Below are 17,918 nucleotides of genomic sequence, written 5' to 3'. Positions count from 1 at the left end.
CTAGACCAGTGAGAGGGTAGTCTATTTCCTCCATACCTAGCTGGACGTTAGCCAGCTCTTGTTCCAAATCCAGACATCTTTCCTGAAGAGACTTCTTCATGTGTACCTCTGCATCCAGCTTTTTCTGGGCTTTCAGCAAGTCGTTTACTAGTGACCTCATTTGTGATTTTAATACTTCAACTTCCTTTGGAGATTGATTGATCGGACTATGCAATCCCTCTACCGGAGCAGCTGTTTCAGCGGTCTGTTGTTCTACGTTGACGTGAGTCAGCGTACTTTTGGCATCCAAGGGCTGCTCTGTTGCAATCATCTCAGTCTGTGTTGCCACCTCAGCTCTTCCAATAACCTTTGAGAGCTCCGAACCCCTTTCGTTTCAATATTGAAGTTCGTGTTCAAGTTTTTCCCATTTCAGAGTCCTGTCCTTCAGCATATGCAGGAGTTGGCTGACCGTTAACTCCTCTGACATCAGACGTTTTGTGTGCTCCTGCTCCATTTTCTCCATCAGCTGCTTCTGTTGTCTTTCCAGATTCTCCAACTCTATATCAAAGAACTCTTTCGTTGCATTCAACTCTTGCTCAAAACGGCGAAGCATTTGTTCTAATTGCTGTTGTAGTTTGAAATGGAGTTGAGTTCGAGCCCGGTGTCCCTCAGAAATGGGCACATCAGTAGACTTGCCAGACTCAGAATCCACAGTTAAACTATGTTGTTGTTGCTCAGTGGAATTCTGTGCTGAAACTTTGTCTTTTGCACCTGAGTTGGGCTTACCATTATCCGTTCCAGAGTCTGGGCCGACTATCTTCACCGAGTTCTCACTCGTTATTGTTTGTAGGAAATGCCAGTCCATATTCATTTTCCTAATCCACTCCCGTCCTAGTAGTGGAGGACCTCCTTCAGATATCACATATAAGTCCATTATTTGACTGTCTTCGCCCTTGTGGGCCACTGCAACCTCTATTTTCCCGATGGGGTACACTCTTTGCCCCGTGTATGTTTTCAATATAATCCCCGTATCCTGTAGGGGAATATGTTGGAATAACTTTCCGTAATCTTTCTTATTTATGACCGTCAATGCCGATCCAGTGTCCAATTCCAGTTTTACTTGGACTCCTTCTATCTGAAGAGTGACCCAAATTGTCTGGAGGTCTGCACCCTTACCAGCGTTGAGTACTCTTAAGCTAGCCAGTTCATTACAGCTTAAGCTAGCCAGTTCATTACTGCTAGCGTCTGAATCGGACTCCTGTTCGGCCACCTTGTGTACCTTTGCGTATTTCCCTTGCGGTGACTTCTTGTTGCTGGTCTTCTTCCCTGACCTGCATACTCTAGCTATATGTCCAAGCCTACCACAAGTTCTACATTCTTGGTTTTTAAACCAACACTGGTTCTGATCATGCGTTGTCTTTCCACAACGATAACATTTGCCAGAACTCACACCCAATTTGTGTGCACTGAGCTCCGGTGACCGTAGCTGCATTACTGCCGTGCCTCTCGCTGCGGCTTCGTGTGCTGCTGCCATAGTGACCGCCTTCTCAAGCGTCAGCTCATTCTCCTCGAGCAGTCGCTTTTGTGTATCCTGTTTAAATAAACCACACACAAATTTGTCTCGTAGTGCATCTGTCAGGCCCGTTCGAAACTGGCAATATTTCGCTAATTTACGCAATTCCAGCAAATAATCAGCATTACTTTCATGCTGTAGCTGCCTTCTGTCGTAAAATTTAAATCGTTCCGCTAGCATCAGCGGCGTGGGGTTTAGATGATCTTTCAGGACAGTAACAATCTCATCGAACGTCTTATCCGCCGGTTCATCTGGTGATAACAGGTGTTGCAATTGCCCGTACGTCTTCGCACCCATTAAATTTAATAATGTTAGAGCTTTATCTTGGTCACGAATTTTATTGGCCTTACAATAATTTTTTACTCTTTCAACATATATGGCCCAATCTTCGAGGTCACTATCAAAGGTGCTAATATTCCCGTGTTTAGGCATTGTAGATTTGCAATTTCTCAGATTTTATTTTCTTTACTTGTTATCAAAGATGGCGGCTTCCCGCTCTTGCCGTCGTCCTCCGCCCACAAAATGGCGGTTTTCCCGCGCTTGGCGGTCTTCACCCGTCCCCCGACGCCGTCTCCCTTCAGCCCTCGAGTGCGGCCCTTATCTTCGCCGCGATCGATAGCCCGCGCTGTGCACCGCGACTCTCGCACCTTGAGCTTCTGCAGCCGCCGCGCCTTTCAGTCCGAGTGCGGCTCTTATCTTTGGTCCCGATCGCTGGCCCGGCTGCGCCCCTCACTTCAAAGCGGCCCGGCCCTTATCTGCCGATCGCTATCGCCCTACCTCTCTCTCTTCCCCAGTCCTGTCTTTACTCCGGTTCACAAGCTGATGGAGGCTTCAGGGTCCTAATGCCTGTCTGTTCCAGTCGCTGGAAGCTGTCAGGATTTCTGCTGCCCTTCAGTTTTGAGTGGGGTGTTGAGGATTGAAACCTCTCTTCAACGTCCTGTCTTTGGACGAAGCCGCCTGGAATAACTGCCGCAGGGTAAGAGCCTGACTCGTCGCCAGTGTTAAGTATGTGTATTGTATTGAACAATTAACACAAAGACTTAAACGTATAACTCAAACAGGCCTTTACTGGTTGGAGGTAGGGACTGCACATAGGTCTTTACTTCATGCCCACAGGCGGGAACTGAGGGGAATCAGTACCCACAGTACTATTTATACCCCTATGGCCAGGAGTGGTACTGCGTATCACTACGCCCAACAAGTAGTGCAGTCCTGTCCATAGGTTCAAAGTAGCACACATATTACATACACAACAGCCCCAAACACCCCTTCCAGGTGAAACAGCGATTTACTTGTACTTTTTGCAATCTAGTATACTGTATTCGCTGCTCACGATGCGGTCTCCTCTACATTGGGGAGACCAAACGCAGATTGGGTGACCGCTTTGCGGAACACCTCCGTTCAGTCCGTAAGGGTGACCCCGAGCTTCCGGTCGCCTGTCATTTTAATTCACCGCTCCATTCCCACTCGGACCTCACCGTCCTTGGCCTCTTGTATTGTTCCACGGAAGCTCGACGTAAACTCGAGGAACAGCACCTCATCTTTCGATTAGGCACTTTGCAGCCTTCCGGACTCGATATCGAGTTCAACAATTTCAGATCATAACCTCGGCCCCTATTACTTTTTTACTTATAATTTTTTCCACCCCTTTGTTTTGGGTTTTCCTTCACCCCCACCCCCCCGCTTTCCTTTTTGTTTCTCTCTCCCACCTGGCAGCTGTCTCTTATCCTGCCAGTACACTTCACACCTAATCTCAGCTGCCTTTTGTCTCCACCGGCCAATTACCATCTCATCTGGTTTCGAATGCCTTTTATTGTCTCTTTTACTTCTTTTGTTCGATCGCAGCCCTGCCTTCGATCTATTTTCTTTCCAGTTTTGAAAAAGGGTTTTGACCCGAAACGTCAACTCAAATTTCTCTCCACGGATGTTGCCTGACCGGCTGAGTTTTTCCAGCATTTTCTGTTGTTACTAAGTAATATAACATGTTTGATGGGATGGAATTTCTTGCTCTAATACCCAAACGAGTTCAAAGTGAAGTGTTTTGGGCGGTATAAATCTCATACCTGGTGAACACAAGGCTGCTGCACAAAACTGCTCAGAATTTGACACAAAATTAGCAATTACACAAAGAGGGGTATGACAACAGGTGTACCACGTGGAAATGTTCCATGGGTGCAGCATGAAGTTGGTATTCAGGAACATTACTGGGGTCATTACACTATAAGCTCTGTGTCTTAGCTGGATTACCTGAGGTAGTACTAAACGGTGAGATCCTTCCCCTGACAGAGTGCCATTTATTCTTTCAAAAGCAGCATAAATCAGTAGTTCCCAAACTGGGTCCGTGAAGGGGTCTGTAAGGTAATTAACTGATAGATGTATACTGGGAGCAGAGACAATGAAAGAGGAAGCAGTTGGGAGCCACTTCTTAACCATCAATTAAGGATGTGCAGGGGAGAGTGGCAGCTGAGAGAGATGCTTAAGAAGCCAACATTGAATGTTGGAGATGTGTGTGAAGGACTCCAGCATACATGAGAAAATTACCATTAAAGTGAGAAAGGAGGATAACTGAAAAACAAGTATGCTGCCCATCATTATTTTTACCTGTTGAATAGGCTGTACGTATCCCTGTTGTTGAAGCACCTGTTGATTAACTGATGGACCAGAGGCAGAATAGCTAGAAGTAGGAAGGGGCTGTCCTGGAGATGCCATGATAAATCCAGGCTGCTGTTGTGGCTGAAGCACTACAGATGATGGGAATATGGCAGTGTGGGTATCTGGAGCTTCAGCAGATGGTTGACGGCCAAGACTCATCTGGCTAAACTGGGCCCCAAGACTTTCTTGCTGCATGGAAAATAAAAATTCTGATTAAAATAGGACTGTATGAATAATTATGGATTTCCCTCTCATTCTATAAGCCAAAAGGCATGCAAATATCTATCAAGCCTTCCTGAAAAAAGGTCTAATTTAATGGCAAGGAAATCACCTACCCTTTCCATTTAACAGCAATTAAGATTGAAAACTCACCATATAAGGAATTATGGGTGAGAAACATGATATATTCGTGATACAGGTAACTTTCTGGTATCCGGCACAGATGGGACCGAGCTGGTGCCGGTCTATCAACAATGCCAGAGAATCGAGCGCTATAGTTAAAAGATACGGAGCTCAGCGCTCCGTCTAAAGCAACAAATCCTACAGCTTCAAAACAATCAGCACAGCTTGCAAGCGTCTCTGTAGCTTAGCAACAGCTTCAGTTAGACGCTTGCACAGCCAGAAATGAGTAAAAAAAAGTAACTAAAAGTAAAAAAAAAAGTTATCTGAACCGACTCCTGAATTTTGCCGGTTAACCGACATTTCCGGTTATTTAGTGGCCGGTTAATCGAAAGTTACATATGAAGCAACATCAGCATTTTGTAGCACTCTGCTCTATTAGATTGATTTTTGATAGCAAGTCCCTTAAAGTAGATATTTACACAGACTGTCTTCTGACAAATGTAATGATTGGGCTTTAAAAAAAAAACCCCATCGTCAATAATGCAAATTTTACATAGCATATTTATGTTTCAACCCAACTACGTTATTTGTTGAACTCTAGCATGAAGGTCATCAGTGTAACGACTAAGTCAGTAAAGTAGATTTCTTTGTAATCTGCACCTCATATTTGATCATTTTTTCCCATTAACGAGAGGGAAAGGTGTCAAGTGTACATTTAACAAAGTATTCCCTCAATCTTTGAAGTTAAAAAGAAATATGAAGTGAACGCCTCAATACAAGGATCTGCATTGAGGTTGTTTTAAAGCACTGGTTTCTAGCTTAGTCTGTGGAGACACTCTTGGACACATCTATAATCTGCATCAATAGAACACTGCTCCAATGGAAGGAAGATTCTTCAAAAGACAACAGTTTCCAGAAAGTTAAAAAAAAATTGTTCTGGGATGTGGGCTTTGCTGGCAAGGCCAGCATTTATTGCCCATCCCTAATTGCCCTTGAGAAGGTGGTGGTGAACCGCCTCTTGACCCGCTGCAGTCTGTGTGGTGAAGGCACTCCCACAGTGCTGTTAGGGAGGGAGCTCCAAGATTTTGATCCAGCAACGATGAAGGAATGCCTATATATTTCCAAGTCAGGATAGTGTGTAACTTGGAGGGGAACTTGCAGGTGATGGTGTTCCCATGTGCCTGCTGCCCTTGTCCTTCTAGGTGGAAGAGTTTGTGGATTTGGGAGGTGCTGCCGAAGAAGCCTTGGCGAGCTGCTGCAGTGCATCTTGCTGATGGTATACACTGCAGTCACGGTGCGCCGGTGGTGGATGGGGTGCCAATCAAGCGGGCTGCTTTGTCCTGGATGGTGTCGACCTTCTTGAGTGCTGTTGGAGCTGCACTCATCCAGGCAACTGGAGAGTATTCCATCACACTCCTAACTTGTGCCTTGTAGATGGTAGAAAGGCTTTGGGGAGTCAGGAGGTGACACTCGTCGCAGAATACCCAGCCTCTGACCCGCTCTTGTTGCCACAGTATTTATGTGGCTGGTCCAGTTAAGTTTCTGGTCAATGATGTTGATGGTGGGGGATTTGGCGATGGTAATGCCGTTGAATGTCATGGGGAGGTGGAGACTCTCGCTCCTTGGAGACAGACATTGCCTGGCACTTGTGTGGCGCCAATGTTACTTGCTACTTATCAGCCCAAGCCTGAATGTCGCCCAGGTCTTGCTGCAGTCGGGCATGGACTACTTCATTTTCCGAGGAGTTGCGAATGGAACTGAACACTGTTCAATCATCAGCGAACATCCCCACTTCTGGCCTTATAATGGAGGAAAGGTCATTGGTGAAGCAACTGAAGATGGTTGGGCACGGCCCTGAGGAACTCCTGCAGCTATGTCCTGGGACTGAGATGATTGACCTCCAACAATCACAACCATCTTCCTTTGTGCGAGGTACGACTCCAGCCAGTAGAGAATTTTCCCCCCGATTCTCATCGACTTCAATTTTACTGGGCTCCATGATGCCATACTCGGTCAAATGCTGCCTTGATGTCAAGGGCAGTCACTCTCACCTCTGGACCAAGGCTGTAATGAGGTCTGGAGCCTAGTGATCCTGGCAGAACCCAAATTGAGCATCGGTGAGCTGGTTACTGGTAAGTGCCGCTTGATAGCACTGTCAACGACACCATCCATCACTTTGCTGATGATTGAGAGCAGACTGATGGACTGGATTGGATTTGTCCTGCTTTTTGTGGACAGGACATACGTGGGCAGTTTTCCACATTGTCAGGTAGATGCCATTGTTGTAGCTGTACTGGAACAGCTTGGCTAGAGGCACGGCTAGTTCTGGAGCACAAGTCTTCAGCATGACAGCCGGAATATTGTCAGGGTCCATAGCCTTTGCTGTATCCAGTGCGCAAGCTGTTTCTTGCAATCACGTGGTGTGAATTGAACTGGCTGAAGATTTGCTTTTGTGATGGTGGGGACCTCAGGAGGAGGCAGAGATGGATCATTCACTTGGGACTTCTGGCTGAAGATGGTTGCAAATGCTTTAGCCTGGTCTTTTGTGCTCGCGTGCTGGGCTCTCTGCCATCATTGAGGATGGGGATATTCATGCAGCCTCCTCCTCCTGTTAGCTGTTTAATTGTCCACCACAATTCACGACTGGATGTGGCAGGACTGCAGAGTTTGATCTGATCCATTGATTGTGGGATCACTTAGCCCTATCTGTAACATATTGCTTCTGCTGTTTAGCCTGCATGTAGTCCTTTGTTGCAGCTTCCCCAGGTTGGCACCTCATTTTTAGGTACACCTGGTGCTTCGCTGAACATGGTCTTCTGCATTCCTTATTTAACCTGGCTTGATGGTAATGGTAGAGTGAGGGATATGCCAGGCCATGATGTTACAGATTGTGGTGGTTTACAATTCTGCTGCTGCTGATGGCCCACAGCACCTCATGAATGCCCAGTTTTGAACTGCTAGATCTGTTCTGAATCTATCCCATTTAACATGGTGGTAGTGCCATACAACACAATGAAGGGTGTCCCCAGTGTGAAGACGGGACTTCGTCTCTACGAGGACTGTGCAGTAGTCACTGCTACCAATGCGGTCATGGACAGATGCATCTGTGACATGTAGATTGGTGAGGACGAGGTCAAGTAGGTTTTTCCCTTGTGTTGGTTCCCTCACCACCTGCCGCAGGCCCAGTCTGGCAGCTATGTCCTTCAGGACTCGGCCAGCTCGGTCAGCAGTGGTGATACCGAGCCACTCTTGGCGATGGACATTAAAGTCCCCCAACCAGAGTACATTCTGTTCCCTTGCTACCCTCAGTGCTTCTTCCAAGTGGTGTTCAACATTGAAGAGTACTGATTCATCAGCTGAGGGAGGGCGGTAGGTGGTGATCAGCAGGAGCTTTCCTTGCCCATGCTTGAACTGAAGCCATGAGACTTCAGGGGGAGGACTCCCAGGGCCACAGACTGTATACCACTGTGCCGCCACCTCTGATGGGTCTGTTCTGTCAGTGGGACAGGACATACCCAAGGATGGTGATGGAGGAGTCTGGGACATTGGCTGAAAGGTATGATTCTGTGAGTATGACTAGGTCAGGCTGTTGCTTGACTCGTCTGCGGGGCAGCTCTCCCAATTTTGGCATAAGTCCCAGATGTTAGTAGGGAGGACTTTGCAGGGTTGACTGGGCCGGCATCTAGGTTGATGCCGGGTGATCCGTCCGGTTTTATTCTTATTAGTGTTTTTCGTAGTGGTTAGTTACAACTGAGTGGCTTGCTAGGCCATTTCAGAGGGCAGTTAAGAGTGAACCACATTGCTGTGGGTCTGGAATCACATATAGGCCAAACCAGGTAAGGACGGCAGATTTCCTTCCCTAAAGGACATTAGTGAACCAGATGGATTTTTACGACAATCCGATAGTTTCATGGTCACCATTACTTATATTAGCTTTTTATTCCAGATTTATTTAATTAACTGAATTTAAATTCCCCGTGGTGGGATTTGAACTCACGTCTCCAGATCATTAGTCCAGGCCTTTGGATTACTAGTCCAGTAACCACTATGCTACCATTCCCATTGACTGTATTGCTTCATTTTTGTTAAAATTATACATATAGGGAACTATTAATTTGTATTAAACATAAATATTATCCTCCTTTAATAAAGTGTTGTGATATTAAAGACAGTCAAAAAACAAAACCATGAAATTAAACAATTTTTACATACATGATATATACACACAAAGATTGCATGTGCTTCAAGTTTTACTTAGAAGCATAAACTGGTTTTAAGTTAAATCTAAATAGAAGTATTTAAATAAATTACTTTAAGTACAGTGAGCAAAAGCTGTTTACATTCAAGCAATTCATGTGCAATAAACTAAGCCAAGGGCAACCTTTTTAAAGCTCTCATTATAAACGTAAACACTTCGATTAATAAAATAGCTTCTGCTGTCAGATAGTTTAAGGTACTTTTCAAAGTATTAAAAAAGAGGTAGAGTGTAGAGGTAGTACATTTTGTTCAAAATACCCCCCTCTTACAGAAGATTATTATACTTTTACCAGAGTTTTTACTTTTAAATTTTAGCACCAATGCGTAGGCCGTTGACTAGTCTTCCTTCTTACTATCCTAATTTAAGCACGTATCTCAATCAAAGCAGTACTCTCAACAAAATATAAATCCCCAATATTTTCCTTCCTGCTTAACCTCATTTTACAAGTTGTAAACTTTCAGGTGTGTCCTTTATGATTGACAAATATGCCCATCTTGCAGTTTTGCAGAGTTAAAGGGCCACAGCTACAAATTTACACAAGAATATTAAGAAAATAATGAAAACCAATAAGAAATCTAGAAATATTATCCTGGCCCTAAAATGCATTATTGAATCAAATGCTAAACTACTTTACATACGAATTAGGAGCAGGAGTAGGCCACTCGGCCCCTCGAGCCTGCTCCGCCATTCAATAAGATCACGGCTGATCTGGTTACACCACATTCCCGCCTACCCCCGATAACCTTTCACCCCCTTGCTTATCAAGAATCTATCTACCTCTGCCTTAAAAATATTCAAAGGCTCTGCTTCCACTGCCCTCTGAGGAAGAGAGTTCCAAAGACTCACGACCCTCTGAGAAAAAATTTCTCCTCATCTCGGTCTTAAATGGGCGACCCCTTATTTTTAAACAGTGACCCCTAGTTCTAGATTCTCCCACAAGAGGAAACATCCTCTCCACATCCACCCTGTCAAGACACCTCAGGATCTTACATGTTTCAATCAAGTCATCTCTTACTCTTCTAAACTCCAGCAGATACAAGCCTAGCTTGTCCAACCTTTCCTCATAAGACAACCCGCCCATTCCAGGTATTAGTCTAGTAAACCTTCTCTGAACTGCTTCCAACACATTTACATCCTTCCTTAAATAAGGAGACCAATACTGTACACAGTACTCCAGATGTGGTCTCACCAGTGCCCTGTATAACTGAAGCATAACCTCCCTACTTTGGTATTCAATTCCCCTCACAATAAACGATAACATTCTATTGGCTTCCCTAATTACTTGCTGTACCTGCATAGTAATCTTTTGCGATTCATGCACTAGGACACCCAGATCCCTCTGCATCACATAGCTCTGCAATCTCTCACCATTTAGATAATATGCTTCTTTTTTTTTCCCTTCCTGCCAAAATGGACAACTTCACATTTTCCCACATGATACGCCATTTGCCAGATCTTTGCCCACTCACTTAACCTATCTATATCCCTTTGTAGCCTCCTGATGTCCTCTTCACAATTTACTTTCCTACCTATCTTTGTGTCATCAGCAAATTTAGCAACCATACCTTCGGTCCCTTCATCCAAGTCATTTATATAAATTGTAAAAAGTTGAGGCCCCAGCACTGATCCCTGTGGCACACCACTCGTTACATCTTGCTAATCAGAAAATGACCCATTTATGCCTACTGTTTCCTGTTAGCTAGCCAATCTTCTATCCATGCCAATATGTTACCCCCTACACTATGAGCTTTTATTTTCAGCAATAATCTTTGATGTGGCACCTTATCAAATGCCTTCTGGAAATCTAAGTACAGTACATCCACCGGTTCCCCTTTATCCACAGCACATGTTACTTCCTCAAAGAACTCCAATAAATTGGTTAAACATGATTTCCCTTTCACAAAACCATGTTGACTCTGCCTGATTACCGTGAACTTTTCTAAGTGCCCTGCTATAATATCTTTAATAATAGCTTCGAACATCCTCCCTATGACAGATGTTAAGCTAACTGGCCTATAGTTTCCTGCTTTCTGTCTCCCTCCCTTTTTGAATAAAGGAGTTACATTCGCTATTTTCCAATCTAATGGAACCTTCCCGAATCTAGGGAATTTTGGAAAATTAAAACCAACGCATCAACTATCTCGCTAGCCACTTCTTTCAAGGCCCTAGGATGAAGTCCATCAGGACCCGGGGACTTGTCAGCCCGCAGCTCCAGCAATTTGCTCACCACCACTTCCCTGGTGATTATAATTTTCTTGAGTTCCTCCCTCCCTTCCATTTCCTGATTTACAGCTATTTCTGGGATGTTACTTGTATCCTCTATGGTGAAGACCGATGCAAAATACTGTACCTGTTCAATTCAAATGCCATCTCCTTATTTTCCATTATTAATTCCCCAGACTCACTTTCTATAGGACCAACGCTCACTTTGTTAACTCTTTTTAAAATATCTATAGAAACTCTTACTATCTGTTTTTATATTTCTAGCTAGCTTTCTCTCGTACTCTAATTTTTCTCTCCTTAATAATCTTTTGGTCATTCTTTGCTGTTTTTTATATTCTGTCCAATCTTCTGACCAGCCAACCATCTTTGTGTAATTATATGCTTTTTCTTTAAGTCTGATACAATCTTTAACTTTTTTAGTTAACCATGGATGGTGGGTCCTCCCCTTAGAATATATACATTCCAACAATAAAGAAAAATTCCATGTATTTTGAAATATCCCCTTAAATGTCTGCCACTGCAACTCTATTGGCCTATCCCTTAACCTAATTTGTCAGTTCACTTTAGCTAGCTCTGCTTTCATGCCCTCATAACTGCCCTTATTTAAGTTTGAAATACTAGTCTTGGACCCACTCTTCTCTCCCTCAAACTGAATGTAAAATTCAATCATATTATGATTGCTGCTACCTAGGGGTGCCTTCACTATGAGGTCATTAATTAATCCTATCTCGTTGCACAATACCAGGTTTAGTATAGCCTGCTCTCTGGTTGACTCCAGAACGTGCTGTTCTAAGAAACTATCCCGAAAACATTCTATGACCTCCTCATCTAGGCTACCTTTGCCCATCTGATTTTTCCAGTCTATGTGTAGATTAAAATCCCCCATGATTATTGCCGTACCTTTCTGACAAGCTCCCATTATTTCTTCCTTTATACTCCATCCTACCGTGTGGTTACTGTTAGGGGCCTGTACATCACTCCCACAAGTGACTTCTTACCTTTATCATTTCTCATCTCTCCCCAAACCGCTTCTACATCCTGGTTTCCTAAACTTAGGTCATTCCTCTCTATTGTGCTAATACCATCATTAATTAACAGAGACACTTTTCAACCTTTTCCTAGCTTCCTGTCCTTTTTAAATGTCATGTACCCTCAATATTCAGGTCCCAATCTATGTCATCCTGGAGCCATGTTTCTGTAATGGCTATCAGGTCATATTTATTTATTTCTATTTGCACTATCAGTTCATCTGTTTTGTTTTGAATGCTACATGCATTCAGGTGCAGAGCCTTTAGTTTTGTCCGTTTATTATTTTTGTAACTTCTAGCCTTATCTGTGGATTTAATCTTAGATTTATACTCTCTATCCCTTCCTGTCACGTCTGTTTATCATTTCCCATATTAATACCTTTCTCCCTTGCCTGGTCTCTAACTCTTTGATTTACCACATCTTCCCAATGATACAGATCCCATATATTATTCCTCTAACATCACTTCCTGTAGGTTTAGGTTTGCATTCTAGATGTCCAGTACATTTTTTTGAAAATGCACCTCTACTTTGCTCTTGAAAAAAATCTTCCTCTTCGTGTGTTTAATCCAATGACCCGGAATTTGCGGTGGGTAAAAACAGCGAATGAACAGTGTTTGAAACTGACCGCAACTTCAGGATTTAGCGCATGCGCATCCTAACACGGAAATCCTGAAGTTACGGTCAGTCATTCACTGCTCCGACACTGGCTGCGCTGTGTCCCCACCCATAGATGGCAACCAGAATACTGTAATAGGGAAACCAGTGAAAATGACAAAAACTGTGGTAATATCGCTATTAAATACCCCGTTAAAAGTTAGACCTTGTTGGATTCAGTGTAACTGGGGTTTTAACAATGTATTGACTACTAAACAAATGTTTTGGCCCTGAAAAACACATTTTAATTGTGTGGAGGGTCAAATTTCTTTTTTTTTTTATAAATAAAAAATTCAATTTTTAAGGAACTTTAAAAAAAATTATATTTTTTAAAAGTTTGTTCATATTTATGTCAGGTTTACCTTTTCCCCAGGTGAATGCCCCAATCCTTGTTTCGCTCTCTATAACGTTTTTAAAAAGTTAGAATAAAAGGAGCTCCTTCACTTCCTGGGTGCCAGTCTATGAGAATTCTGCATTGCGATTGGCTGCTTAGACAATCTGTTGACGTCACAGCAGCTCACGCTAGGAATTCCCCATTATATTCCACTGATCTCAACTGAACGTCGAAGAAGCCTAATGTCTTGCCACAGAGATCACAAGATCTTTGTGGGAAGCTTTCTTCGGGGCCAGAGGCAAACGTCTTTGCTTCGCCGCTGACCGCAAATTACGGGCCAATATGATGACAAAACTATGACATTAGATACCCTCAGTGTAAAAGGAATCTAGCAACTAGACTTCGGTAGCTATTGTGAACAAAAGATACTATCCTAAATAATGCTTAGCACACTTTTAAAATGTAGATCTCTACAGTTTTATCTGTAAACCAAAAATTGGATCTTTGAAAGTGGGTAAGGCTTTGTTTTGCCCTTAATGATTCTAAACTTTATAGGCATAACTATATTTTAGTAGCAGACACACAATTTCTACTGTTTTAAAGAATAAACTTTTATATAAAGAAACTCATTGAAAAAAATTCAGTCAACTATCAAGAGCAACATATAGCAAAGTGCATAAATAATAACAAGCAGCAGTGAAAAGAAAGATTTAAATGTCTACAAACTAAAGATGTTCAGAAAGATAAGAATAGAATATTGAGTGTCAATACCACAGTGTATTGCTGGGTGGGTGATACTGGCAGGAGTTGAGGTGGGTAAGAGACCGTAGAGTACTGGATAGGCTGTGAAGAAGACTGCAGAGCCCGAATTGGCTGAAGAAGCAATAGTTTGCACATAGTTAATTTAGCAACGTTAGCCTCATAAAACCCAAAAAGGTTTGCAGTATCACAAAAAAATGCATCAAGGTTTTATTATTCCAATTTTCTTCAAATTTACAAAAGAAGCTGTCAATATACATCTTTTGATATACTAATGGTTATTGTAAACACCTCTATGCTACAAACTAGCAAATACTTGAATTTCAAATGATTCCTTTAAGTATACTGCCTAATTTGGCTCACCTGGTTTACAAAATGCCTTCCTGTAATTAACTTTAAGATGCTAGTTTCAGTATATTGAATGTACACATGAAAATAGGTTGCGACTGAGGCTAGGTAAATAATTGGTAGGGAATTGGTTAGGAGGTAGGAGAGGGCTAATGGGTATGTACTCCCAATTGGCAGGATGTGACTAGCAGTGTCCCCCAGGGATCTGTACGGGGGCTGCAGCGTTTCACTATATCTATAAATGACTTAGGTGAAGGAATAGAGCCGTATATCCAAGTTTGCTGACGACACTAAGTTAGGTAGCACAGTAAGGTAAGTAGTGTAGATGGGAGCAGAAAGTTGCAAAGGGACATTGATAGATGAGTGAGCAGGCAAAACTGTGGCAGATGGAGTTCAATGTGGGGAATTATGAGGTCAGTAACTTTGGACCGAAGAAAGATAGATCAGAGTGTCTTCTAAATGGTGAGAAGCTAAGAACTGTAGAGGAGCAGAGAGATTTAGGGGTCCAAGTCCAAAAATCACTAAAAGCTAGTGAAAAAGTACAAAATACAGTTTATGTTAGTTATATAAAGCTCTGGTTAGACCCCCATTAAGAGTACGATGTTCAGTTCTGGGCACCAAATCTCAGGAAGGATATATTGGCCTTGGAGGGAGGTGCAGCACATATTCACCAGAATGATATTTGGGCTATAAGGGTTAAATTATGAGGACAGGTTGCGTGGACTTGGTTTGTATTCCCTTGCATATAGAAAATTAAGGGTGATCGAACTGAGGTGTTCAAGATTATTAAAAGGAGTTGATAGGGTAGATACAGAGAAAATATTTCCTCTGGCGGGAGTAAACAGAACAAGGGGCCGTAACCTTAGAGCTAGGCTGTTCATACGAAGGGTAGTGGAAATCTGGAACCCTCTCCCCCAATGAGGTGTTGAGGCTCAATTGAATATTACAAAACTGAGATCGATATATTTTTGACAGGCAAGGGTATTAAGTGATATGGATAAGACACAGATCAGCGATGATCTAACTGAATGGTGGAACAGCCTTGAGGGGCTTAATGGTCTACTCCTATTCCAATGTTCCTAACTGAATGACAAATATAAACTGAGATCTTTTGTTTTGTTGTCCATCCTCAATTCCAGCCTGTTTTATACATACCTATCACTGCAATCATACCTACCTGGTTTATGTTTGCATTCCAGATCTCTAATTTGTACCTCTTAACATTTGTTACTGCTCATTTTCTAACATCTATGGTTAAATATATGATTACATGCCATTTTAATCCCAGATATACGTGCAACTGCTCAACCAAAACTGAAAACTACTCAATTTCAGCATTTAAATGTGACGTAATAGAAAATATATTGTCCTAAACAATACACCACCCCACTGAAAATTTTTAAATAGAACACAACGGAGAACAAGAACCAACTGTGTTGCTGTGGAATCTTGCTGAAATTTATGTTTTGTATCTTAGGCACTTTCTAATCACACACCCAGGTGATAGCCATATTATAAGTAAGAGGTGATGGAATGTTCAGTTTAATTATCTATTCAGTTGTCTAATATTTATCCTTATGTAATTATGATCTATAACTGTCAAATCACTTCTTGGCTTTTGTTGACTACATAAATTTTAATACTTCAATTTTTTTCAGAAGTGATATTCAAATATTATTTTTTAACATTCAACTTAAACATGGTTAACCAAAATAAAAGTCAACAGATGTAGAACTAGATTAAGATTCAGCTCAATATGACTAATTATTAATCACCACTGGAATCTAATTTCCTGTCATACAATTCAGCTTTTAAACAATGATCAGCTAACCTGAGAAAGGATGTGATTTGGTACTTGCTGCTGCTGTGGAATAGTTGGTGGTGGTTGCTGTGCAGGGCCAGCCATAGGGTTCCTCACAGGCTGCTGGGCAGGGGGCGGATTATACACTACTGCCGTACCATCTGGATTCATGAATGGCTGTCCTGTCGGGGGGGGGGGGGGAAATGATTTAAGTGTCAATGGCATTTAACAAAAGATTTGATAAAATAAGACAAAAAATAAGCATTTTGAAACTGCATCCAACTGATTCATGTTTAAGAGTAAAGGACATTAGACAGCTCAGTCTCCTAATATCTTTTTATTTTCTTTCCTTCAGTGGAAAGCAAAGGAGGAAAATAAAACTGAACACTTACGGGTCAGGAAGCACAAGCATGGAGAATCTGAGGAAAATTACTTTAAGGGTGTGCGGCAGATCTTAGCACTATGTAAACAAGGAATACCAAGGCTAAAGCCCCATTGGGCCACATTCTCTTTTACTAAAACTGCACACTACTCCAGGATCACCCTGGAGAGCAAAGATAACCCCCAGCTTATTTCCTCCACTAGTAACTGTCTCCTTAAACGCCCCCTGCCCCTCCACCCTCACGTCCATGTGCAAGGAACTCATGGACTGTTTCAACACCAAGATGGAGATGATCTGTTCAGCTGCATCTAATGCTTCCACCTCTTACCCTTTCCCACCAAACAAGCCTATTCTCTGTGTCTCTGACCATGGTGCATTATCCCCGCTTGTCTACTCAACCTCTCTGCAGCCTCCGACACGGTCAACGATACCATTCTCCTTGAACACCTTTCCTCTGTTGTCCAGCTCGGTGGGATTGCCTTCGCTTGGTTCCATTCTTACCATCCGATCACAGTCAGAGCATCTCCGGCAAAAGCTTCTCTTTCCACCCCTGCACCATTAACTCTGGAGACCCTCAGGATATGTTCTTGGTGCCCTCCTTCTCTTCAGTTACATCCTGCCCCTTGGCAATATCATCTACAGACAAGGGGTCAGCTTCCACATGAAGACACCCAGCTTTACCGCTCCTCTATCTCCTTCAAGCCCTCCATTTCCTGTGTTGTAAGCCATTATCTATAGCCCTTGCTATAAGTTCTGTATCCTTGTTACCAATTCCAACCCCTCCCTGGCAATTGTCTCAGACTGAACCAGAGTGATCGCAATCTCACATCCTATTCAACCCCAAACTGAGTTACTGACCCCATGTACTCTCCATTACAATGACCGCTTACTTCCAATGTTATCCTGGCCAACTTCCCATTCTCTACAACCTCCATAAACTTCAGCTCATCTGAAACTCTGCTGCTTGTATTCTGTCCCACACCAAATCCCGCTCACCCATCACCCCTGTTCTTGCTAACCTCGATTGGCTCCCGGTCACCCAATGGTTCAAATTTTACATTTTCATCCTTGTATTTAAATCCATGGCCCTACATCTCTAACTTCCACCAGCCCTACAACCACCTCCACCAAACCTCTGTTCCTCTGACTCTTGCCTTTTGTGCTACCCCCTTCCCCATCACTTTTGCCCCACTATTGGCAGCTTTGCCTTCAGCTGCATATGCCATATGCTCAAGATTTATCTCCCAAAATGCCCCAGCCTCTCCATCGACCTCTTCTCCTTAAAACCCACCTCTTTGACCAATCTTTTGACAACCTCATATCTTCTTGGCATATATTTCTGTCTGATTAGGCTTCTGTGAAATGCCTTGGCACATTTTTCTATTAAAAGCTCTTTTTAAATGCAAGTTGTTGTTGACTGTTATGTCCTGTTGAGTCCATATCATTTCAAAATTATCAGCAATTCCTTTGGAGCACCTGATTTTCAACACTGCTCAGTAAATTATTCTAGGAAGGTTAATATTAAGGAACTTTCATTATGATTATAGCGGTGATCTTATGAAAGACTTCTACTCTCTAGGTGAA

The 17,918-nt window shown here is 42.8% G+C and overlaps 1 protein-coding gene across 16 annotated transcripts in view; it reads right to left on the bottom strand.

The window, feature by feature from the left end:
- The window catches only part of r3hdm1 (R3H domain containing 1), a 163,612-nt gene that overhangs the window by 68,050 nt on the left and 77,644 nt on the right, over positions 1-17,918 (bottom strand). For 11 of the 16 annotated variants that reach the window (XM_085986613.1, XM_085986624.1, XM_085986614.1 and 8 more), the window contains 3 exons: positions 15,983-16,134; positions 13,816-13,917; positions 4,154-4,393 (listed from right to left, as the gene is read on the bottom strand). In XM_085986613.1, the coding sequence (XP_085842739.1) occupies positions 4,154-4,393; positions 13,816-13,917; positions 15,983-16,134 (494 nt within the window). The remainder of the gene's footprint in view (positions 1-4,153; positions 4,394-13,815; positions 13,918-15,982; positions 16,135-17,918) is intronic. The other 5 variants (XM_085986617.1, XM_085986620.1, XM_085986625.1 and 2 more) reach the window with 2 other exon arrangements.

This window comes from Somniosus microcephalus, chromosome 4 (assembly GCF_052327205.1).
Source record: "Somniosus microcephalus isolate GS21.2 chromosome 4, FLI_Smic_1.0, whole genome shotgun sequence".
NCBI classification, from domain to species: domain Eukaryota; kingdom Metazoa; phylum Chordata; class Chondrichthyes; order Squaliformes; family Somniosidae; genus Somniosus; species Somniosus microcephalus.
The sequence above is the reverse complement of the archived record's forward strand: the minus strand, read 5'-3'. Positions and strand labels throughout refer to the sequence as shown.